This window comes from Lactuca virosa, chromosome 2 (genome assembly GCF_052849685.1).
Source record: "Lactuca virosa cultivar CGN04683 chromosome 2, Lactuca_virosa_CGN04683_v6, whole genome shotgun sequence".
Lineage (NCBI taxonomy): Eukaryota > Viridiplantae > Streptophyta > Magnoliopsida > Asterales > Asteraceae > Lactuca > Lactuca virosa.
Genome location: NC_136427.1, coordinates 231,514,937 through 231,524,774, shown reverse-complemented (window position 1 = coordinate 231,524,774; position 9,838 = coordinate 231,514,937). Strand labels below are relative to the sequence as shown.

Genomic DNA, 9,838 nt, shown 5'->3' with positions numbered 1-9,838 from the left:
AACTTTTAGGACGTTACTATAAAACATAAAAAAAGGGAAAATGTCATTATATCATGATCGACTATTGTTATTTACCCGATTTGCCTATTAAACTATTTTTTTTGCGCAATAGATCATTAAATTTCATCGACATGTCACACTTCAATGTAGGCTCGGTAATCGGGGATCCGTTAAAAATCAATGGAAGTGACTTAATTGTCATGTAACTTGTAAGTTTAATGATTTATTGCGAAATAATAAAATAAAATAATGATCAAATCTGATAAGTGATAATATTTGAACCAACTACATTGACAATTTCACCTATGACGACTTAGGGGCATTTTGGGAATTTCAGCACGAGCATGCCTAGGAGTGGTAAATCGCACAATCGTGTCGTGCTTTCGTTTGGTATGACACGACATGACAATGTTTTATGTAACACGAACACGAGACGACACAATGTCGTGTTTTTTTAACTAACACGAAATGAACCAATTAAAAAAACGAGAAACACGTCACAACAAATATATCATAAAAGAACAATTAATATATTTAATTAACACTTAATCATATATAACACGAAAACATAAAAAACACGACAAACAAATGCTAAATCGTGTCAATTTCGTGTCGGATTTTAAACACAAACACAACATCGTGTTTTTTACACTTGTCACGAACACGAATTCAAATTTTAGTTTGGTGTTTCGTGTCGTGCTGGTCAACAATTCCTGTACATGTGAAAAACATACCTAAAGGCTTAAGGGCATTTTGGGGATTTAAGCAGAATTTGCAATGACGAACGAATTACATGCCGAAGCTTTGCTTTCGTCATCAATGGCGGAGAAACTCCAATTATGGAGAAATTATTGTTTAATTTTACACTATTTTTCCCGGATGGACATGGACAGGGGTAATTTTGAAAACTGTTCGCTGTTGACGACGACGACAGGGCTTTGGTTTTTGCCTTCAGGGTTTCTTAAGGTACGCCACATTTTATTTACAATTTGTATATACGGTGAACTATAAATCGAGACCTCTAGTAGTTTGATGAATCACTGTAGTTTTGACCGTAAGCGACACCGGTGATTTGAAGGATCACAATTCACAGGTTTGGTTGTGAAGCGAAAATGTCGAGTTGGAAGTTTACTTAGACTGAAAATGGGGAGCGCCGCTAAGCTTATCGTGGATGCCCTGCTACAACGGTTCCTTCCACTTGCTAGACGTAGGATTGAAACAACACAAGCACATGTAAGAATGGTTCAGTCACTCTGCATGCTGTTTCTTATAATCAAAAGTTTGTTTTAGTTGATCTTCCAGTAAATTTCTTATTTCTTCAAATTATGTGGGGGAACTACAGGATGGACGCTACCTTCGGCCATCGGATCCAGCTTATGAACAAGTGTTGGATTCCTTAGCTTTGGTGGCTCGACACATGCCTGTACCTCTTCTTGAAGCGCTTCTTCGCTGGAGAGACAGGTGAGTTTTTTCCTTTTAATATTCAGATTTTAGGCAGCTAATTTGTTAAAGAGATGTACAATGATGTATATAGAGCTTCATCAGTCCATTGTATCTCTGGAATTATGAATATGTTCTGATTTCTTTTGCAGTGAATCCCCAAAAGGTGCAAATGATACATCTGCATTTCAGAAAAAGGTTCAAATGACTTAATATTTCTTGTGTGCATCTCCTTGTTTGTGAAAGTGTAGTTATAATGATGGTTTGATTGGATCAGCTTGCAGTGGAGTGCATTTTTTGTTCAGCTTGTATTCGCTTTGTGCAGTGTTGTCCACCTGATGGACTTACAGGTTTGGGTGTTCCACCATTAGTCTATCCTTAATCCTTGTAAGTTAAGTCATTTTGTTCTAAAACAGGATATGCTTATTGTAATTGCAGAAAAACTATGGAGTGGGCTTGAACATTTTGTATTTGATTGGTTGATCAATGCTGACAGGTAAGGGCAAGTTGTCTTCAGAAATTTGAAGATATCTAGTTGATGTACTCATTGATTTCAAGTGGCATAATTGGAATTATGTCATGTGGTGTTGTGTTTATTTGATAAATTTGCTGATTACAGGGTTGTAAGTCAGGTTGAATATCCTTCGTTGGCTGATTTGAGGGGGCTCCTTCTAGACTTAGTTGCACAGCTTGTGGGTGCTCTATCACAGATCAGGTGATTGGTAAATTCGGTCAGTTTTTTTTTCTTACTATGTGTTTATTGATGCCTTAGACCAAAGTGCATTTTAGAAGAAAGGCAATGCATGTTTTGTTTCTCGAGCTTATCATTGATTTTTTTCTTTCTTGAAAGACTTAATAAACGAGTGCAATTTGTAAATTTTGAGAATTCCATATATCTTATTATTTATTTTTCCTAAATCCTAATGGTTCTTTGATGAACGGTAGGTAGCTTCTGTTATCTGTTCATCTAGTTGTAGATTTACAAACAACCAAAAGGCACTGCAATGTGATTTTATCTGTATATTAATCAAATGTAATTATCAGCAGTTAGGTTAATAAATGTCTTGGTTTATGCTCCTAAGTATCATTTGGATATACCAACTACCAAGAATTATGGATTTGGGCTTTTTGGGTTTTAATTTGGTTTTGCAGGTTTGGGTTTGATTTAATTTTTTGGGTCGGGACTCATAGAGTTTGGTTTAATTATACATACAAATCATAAATTACATAATGCACTTACAACTCTATCCCTAATACTTAATTTCCTTTCGATAAATTACTAAATACTTTAAATCATTAAGATGAATATAAAAACCCTTGTTCACTAAACATTGTAGCATGACATTTAGGATAATCAATAGCTTTGCTTATAGTGTCTCTTTAAAAAAGTTCCAACAATTGCACGATTAGCATGACATTTACAAACACGCATGATGCATCACTGTCATATAATTACTTTTACAGTGTGTTTCAGTAGTTTGAGAATGCTTCACATCTCCTGAATAGGTTCACATCTGTAACTGGACACTTTTTCATGGAACTCAACACCCGTCGTATCGATACTAGTGGGGCCCGAACCGAAACCCTCAGCATCATTAACGGGATGCGACATCTAAAGCTCGGGGTATACATGACACATTTTTTATTTTCTTAAAATATTATATGATTTATATGATAAATAAATATTTAAGGTGAAGACGGAGGGTGGTATCAATGGGTCAGCATCTTTTCTGGCAAAAGCCAATCCACTGAGTCGTGCTCCCAGCAAACGAAAAAGTGAACTTCACCATGTGCTTTGCAATATGTTGTCAAGCATTTTGGGCCCACTTGCAGATGGTGGTAAAGCTCACTGGCCTCCACCTGGCATGCAACGTGCACTTCCTGCATGGTATGAAGCTGTTGCACGTGTAAGGATACAAATCATTCATTGGGCAGACAAACAGAGCAAGCATATACCTGTAAGTAAATGCTGAATTCTAACCCTTGTAGCTTAATTTGTTTTAAGGGTAAATTGCAGAAAATAGCAACGTACTTTACTCTTTTGACCAATATTGGCAATATACTTTATTTTCTTCCCCCATAATAGCAATATATCTACATTTCTCTACCCATAGTAGCTTCGTGCTTACATTTTTTTATTGATAGTAGCAATATGTAACCCATATTAGCAGTGTTACTTTTATTTCCTTACACTTATTAGCTACATACTTAGATAATAGAAATATGTGACTGATAAAGTATATTACCAATATTGGTAGCGAAATATATCTATGTTGCTATTATGGGTAACAAACAAAGCACATTGCTATTCTTGGTAAAGAAATGAAAGCAAGTTGCTATTATGGGTAGTAAAAAGAGTAAAGTACATTGCTATTCCCTGCAATTTGCCTTTTGTTTTATCCTCTTCTTTTGGCTTGATCTTCTATTTTCTTTGTTGTTTGTGTTAGGCTGCTTACCCTTTGGTGACTCTGCTTCTTTGTCTTGGTGATCCTCTTGTTTTTCTCGGCAACTTTACTGTTCATACTGAGCAACTGTACAAACATCTAAAGGTAACTTTACATGGACACATTAACATTATAACATTTATATTCTTCTATCAGGTTACACAGTATATATTTGTTTATTTTCCAGGATAAGAACAACCGGTTCATGGCTCTGGATTGTATACACTGTGTTACAAAATTTTATCTGAGTGTTCATGGGGAGTCCCAACAATCAAACCGGGTATGGGACTACCTGGACAGTGTGACTGCACAGCTTCTAACAGCTCTTAAAAGAGGGATGCTTACACAAGATGTCCACCATGATAAACTTGTTGAACTCTGTGTTACAATAGGGGAACATCACCTTGATTTTTGTATCAATCATGTGATACTGGAATTGCTTAAGCAAGATAGTCCAAGTGAGGCGAAGGTCATTGGTCTTCGTTCTTTACTTGGCATTTCAGTGGCCCCCACAAGCGAACATATCGGCTTGGAAACCCTTCATGGTGATTGATTGATTGATTAATCCTTTTTTGTCCGATTTTCAAATCTTTCCTTTTTGACTTTGGTCTATTATGATCATGACAGCTCAGGACTTGGGTCACTACGTTCCAAAAGTAAAGATTGCAATCGAGTCTATATTAAGGTCATGCCATAGAGCTTACAATCTGGCACTTCTCACCTCTTCAAAGACAACTATAGATGCCATCACAAAGGAGAAGTCACAAGGGTATCTTTTTCGGTCAGTTTTAAAGTGCATACCATACCTGATTAAAGATGTTGGTAGAAGTGATAGAATGACTGAGATAATACCCCAACATAGTATCAGCATTGATCCTGGTATTCGTGAGGAAGCAATACAAGCACTGAATAGAATTGTGAGATTCCTACCTGAACGTCGGTTTGCAGTTATGAGAGGTATGGTGAATCTCATCTTACGCCTTCCAGACGAGTTCCCTCTTCTCATTCAAACATCAATAAGCCGCCTTCTAGAACTCTTGCGTTTATGGAGAGCTTCTCTTTCTGACGATAATGTTGAACATGATGATTTCCATGCTTCAGAGATTGAAGCAGTTGGTCTTATCTTTCTTACTTCTGCTGATACTCATATTAGGCACACAGCATTGGAATTGTTGCGATGTGTGCGTGCTTTACGAAATGATATACAAAGCTTTCTGTTATGTGAAAAGTCGGATCTCATAGAGCCTATACTAATGATCGATGTGTTTGAGGAAAATGGGGATGAGATTTTTCAGAGCTGTTACTGGGATTCCAGCCGTCCGTTTGATCTGAGACGAGAATCTGACGTGGCACCTCCTGATGTGACACTTGAAGCTATGCTTTTTGAAAGCCCTGATAAGTACAGATGGCCTCGTTGTCTTAGTGAGCTTGTCAAATATGGTGCACTTCTCTGTTCACGTTCCATTCAGGAAGCAAAGTAATCACAACTTTGAACTTTTTTTTTTTACTTTTAACTGTATTCTGCTTTTTATTGAATGGTTAACTGATACTTATATATATATTCTCAGGGTAGAGATTATTAAAAGACTTGCACTTGTGACACCTGTTGAATTGGGGGGAAAGGCTCATCAGTTACAAGATGCAGACAACAAAGTAGACCAGTGGCTGTTGTATACTGTGTTTGCTTGTTCTTGTCCACCTGGAAGGGAAGGCGCTGGCACATCATCAACACGAGAGCTATTCCGACTCATAATTCCCTCACTAAAATCTGGTTCTGAAGCATATGTTGTAAGTATTATCCATTAACTTTGTGTATTTATAAAAAATAAAAGAAAAACTCTACACATGATGCAGTAAAAGTAACATAGTCTTGACAGCATTCTTCCAGTATGGCTCTTGGTCATTCACATCTGGAAGTGTGTGAAGTAATGTTCAGTGAGCTGGCATCTTATATGGACGAAATTTCTTCAGAAACAGAAGGAAAACCAAAATGGAAGGTATTTTGTCCTTTCATATACACTTATTTACTCACATCATAATTTATACATAATTAAACAGTAATATCTTATATTCTTTTGACACAGAGTCAAAAACCTCGACGTGAAGAACTCCGAATCCACATTGCAAATGTATACAGAAGTGTTGCTGAGAACATATGGCCTGGGATGCTGTCGCGTAAGCCTGTTTTCCGCCTTCATTATTTGAAATACATCGATGAAACAACCAGATTAATCACAACAGGACCTCTTGAGAATTTTCATGAAATGCAAACTCTTCGTTACACACTTGCATGTGTACTAATCCCATTGGCTCCTGAATTTGTGGACTCAAAATCAGAAAAATTTGATCCGAAAACCAGAAAGCGATTATTCGATCTTTTTCTCTCATGGTGTGATGACTCAGGTAGTGCATTGACTCAGGACGGGTTAAGTGATTATCGGCGTGAAGTTGAACGATACAAGTCTAGTCGCTACACGCGGTCAAAAGATTCGGTTGACCGAGTCTCGTTTGACAGAGAACTTTCTGAACAGGTTGAAGCAGTGCAATGGGCTTCCATGAATGCCATGGCTTCATTGTTATATGGACCTTGTTTTGATTTTGATAATGCGAGAAAAATGAGTGGAAGGATTATATATTGGATTAATAGTCTCTTCATTGACTCTGCACCCAGGGCCACTTTTGGTTATTCACCCACTGATCCAAGAGCTCCATTTTATGCTAATAAACACACAGGAGGAGGAGGAGGAGCTACTGGACGTGATAGAACCAGATCTGGTCACCTTCGTGTTTCCCTTGCTAAAATAGCTTTAAAGAATCTTATTCTTACAAATTTAGACCTTTTTCCTGCTTGCATTGATCAGTGCTATTATTCTGATGCGGGTGTAGCAGATGGATACTTCAGTGTATTGGCTGAAGTCTACATGCGTCAAGAAATGCCTAAATGTGAAATCCAACGACTCTTGAGTTTGATTCTTTATAAAGTGGTGGACCCATCTAGACAGGTTCGTGATGATGCCTTACAAATGCTTGAAACTTTATATATCCGCGAATGGGCTGAAGAAGATAAGATTGAAAGTTCCGGAAGCTGCTATCAAGCTGCAGTAGTTGGGAACCTTCCGGATTTCTACCAACAGTTTCAGTACAAATTATCTTGCAAACTTGCCAAAGATCGCCCCGAGCTGAGTCAGCTTCTTTGTGAGGAAATCATGCAGAGACAACTAGACGCGGTTGATATAATCGCGCAACACCAAGTTTTAACATGTATGGCTCCTTGGATCGAAAATCTTGACTTTTGGAAGCTTCAAAATTCAGGGTGGAGTAAAAGATTATTGAAAAGTCTTTATTATGTGACGTGGCGACACGGTGATCATTTTCCCAATGAAATCGAGAAGCTTTGGAGAACTATTGCGAGTAAGACGCGTAACATCCGCCCGGTTCTTGATTTTTTAATCACTAAAGGAATTGAAGATTGCGATTCCAATGCATCAACGGAAATAAGCGGTGCGTTTGCTACATATTTTTCAGTTGCTAAAAGAGTAAGTTTATATCTAGCTAGAATTTCTCCACAAGGTACGATCGATCACTTGGTTTACCAATTAGCCCAACGAATGCTTGAAGATAGTTTAGAACCCATCAGACCAACATCTAACAAGGGCGATTTGGGAAATTTCATTTTGGAGTTTTCTCAGGGTCCAACTCCAACACCAGTTCAGATGCAGAGTACTGCGTTTGTTGTTGATAACCTAAACCCGCCGCCTCATTTGTCACCATTACAGGTTCGAGGATCTGTAGATGGTCAACTAACAAGGATAAACCTTGCTCCGGTAACTTCCGGAAGGTCTAGCCAGCTGATTCCGTTGATGTCACCGCTAATGGGAGTCTGGAATTCACGAAGCCGACATGCTTCTCGGGATAGTGGGGATTACCTGATCGAGACACCGAATTCGAATTCTGAAGTAGATGGTCTGCATGCTTTTAGTGGAATACTCGGTGTTAGTGCTAAAGAGCTTCATACAGCCTTACAAGGTCATCAGCAGCAACATTCCTTAACCCATGCAGATATAGCTCTGATCCTACTTGCAGAAATTGCTTATGAAAACGACGAAGATTTCAGGGAGCATTTACCTTTACTTTTTCATGTGACATTTGTCTCCATGGACAGCTCAGAAGACATTGTTCTAAAACACTGTCAGCAGTTGCTCGTTAATTTACTATATTCACTCGGTGGGCGACATCTGGAGCTTTACACTGTTGAAAATAATGACGGGGAAAACAGACAACAAGTTGCGAGTTTGATTAAATACGTCCATTCAAAACGCGGGAACATGATGTGGGAAAACGAGGACCCCACAGTCACTGAAATCAACCTCCAAAGTACAAAGCTATTGTCTGCACTTGTGCAAAGCATGGTGGAAGCTATCTTTTTTCAAGGTGATCTTCGTGAGACATGGGGAACCGAGGCACTCAAATGGGCAATGGAGTGCACGTCTAGACATCTCTCGTGTAGGTCCCACCAAATCTACCGGGCCCTACGACCCCAGGTCAACCATGATGCATGCATCCTTCTCCTCAGATGCCTTCATCGATGCTTACATAACCCTGTACCCGAAGTTTTGGGTTTTGTTATGGAAATTCTGTTGACTTTACAAGTCATGGTGGAAAATGTGGAGCCCGAGAAGGTAATTCTATACCCCCATCTTTTCTGGGGGTGTGTCGCGATGATGCATACGGATTTCGTTCATGTTTATTGTCAGGTGCTTGAGCTATTCCTGCGTGTGATTGACCATTTAGTATTTTCAGATCGAACAACAGAAAACGTTCTTCTTTCAAGCATGCCACGGGACGAGTTTGACCACAGTGTGGTTGACTTTGACTTTGACTTTGAGTTTCAGAGAATCCCGGGTTTCAAAGGCATACAGCCTCTTGTACTCAAAGGACTCATGTCAACCGTGAGTCACGATGTTTCAATCAAGGTTCTCTCACGGTTAACCGTGCCCTCTTGTGATTCCATATTCGGGGACCCGGAGACGAGACTTTTGATGCATATCATCGGTTTGCTTCCGTGGCTATGCTTACATTTAAACCCGGAAGCAGTTGTGGGGTACACTTTTTCCCCCCAAAACGCGTGTTTGGTTTCGGTGAATCTTGCAATATGGTGTCGGGCGAAATGTTTAGATGAATTAGCGTGTGTTTTCACGGAGTATTCTCAAGGGAGAATAAAAAGTATAGAGGATATGATTGTGTGTGTTTCAGCGTTGTTATGTAAGAAATGGGTAGGGAAGCATTTGTCATTGGGTTTGAGACATTTGGTTGGTGTTTTGGAGAAAGGTCCTATTGAATATCAGCGTGTTGTTTTATTAATATTGCAGGAGTTTCTTCAGCATATTCCGATGGATGCTGTTCAGAGCTCACAAATATATGCACTTGTTTCACAGCTTCTTGAAAGTGGTTTGTGTTGTTCAGAGGCGTTAAGTGTGTTGGAAGCTCTTTTGCATAATTACGGGTCTATCCATGATCCGGTGGCGTATTACGAAAGTAACCTTGGTGGGGTGGGGGTGGGGGTGGGGGTGGATGAGTCATCATTCATGGCCCACAGTGGAGGTGGAACAACTGAGGAGTCGGGCAAAGAGTTGGGTTTACGGAATACCCGGTTGATTCTTGGGCGGGTGCTTGATAATTGTGTTCTTGGGAGAAAACGGGACTACAAACGATTGGTGCCGTTTGTAAATACCATCACTAACTTCTAACCTTCCCTTCAACTAGGTATATATCATCATCATGCCATCTAGGTAATACTTTTTGTGGTTACAGTCTTTTTATTAGATTGCTATGGCGCAAAGAGTTCCAAGAGGTGTCTCATTTTTTTTAAAGGAAATACGCCATTTGAAATATGAGTTTTTGAGTTTGATATTAAGTCTTATTAATTGCGACACATTTTCATATTTTTATTGTTT

At 39.0% G+C, this 9,838-nt stretch overlaps 1 protein-coding gene across 1 annotated transcript; it reads left to right on the top strand.

Annotated features, from left to right (window-relative positions):
• The first annotated feature begins 788 nt into the window (after window positions 1-788).
• LOC145158282 (uncharacterized) lies at window positions 789-9,631 on the top strand. Its single transcript, XM_079077201.1, has 16 exons — window positions 789-966; window positions 1,079-1,233; window positions 1,343-1,461; window positions 1,593-1,638; window positions 1,718-1,790; window positions 1,879-1,936; window positions 2,060-2,155; window positions 2,947-3,064; window positions 3,132-3,398; window positions 3,888-3,989; window positions 4,072-4,429; window positions 4,512-5,361; window positions 5,453-5,672; window positions 5,762-5,881; window positions 5,969-9,157; window positions 9,254-9,631. The coding sequence occupies exons 2-16, from the start codon at window positions 1,144-1,146 to the stop codon at window positions 9,629-9,631; spliced, it is 6,084 nt and encodes a 2,027-aa protein (XP_078933327.1). The 5' UTR covers window positions 789-966; window positions 1,079-1,143.
• The last annotated feature ends 207 nt before the right edge of the window (window positions 9,632-9,838 follow it).

Bases quoted from the DNA above. Each gene is read 5' to 3' on its own strand.
- LOC145158282 (XM_079077201.1), top strand. From the start codon at position 1,144: ATGGGGAGCGCCGCTAAGCTTATCGTGGATGCCCTGCTACAACGGTTC. The intron at 3,065-3,131 runs GTATACATGACA...TAAATATTTAAG, and splicing joins TGCGACATCTAAAGCTCGGG to GTGAAGACGGAGGGTGGTAT. The intron at 9,158-9,253 runs GTAGGGAAGCAT...TTAATATTGCAG, and splicing joins CGTTGTTATGTAAGAAATGG to GAGTTTCTTCAGCATATTCC.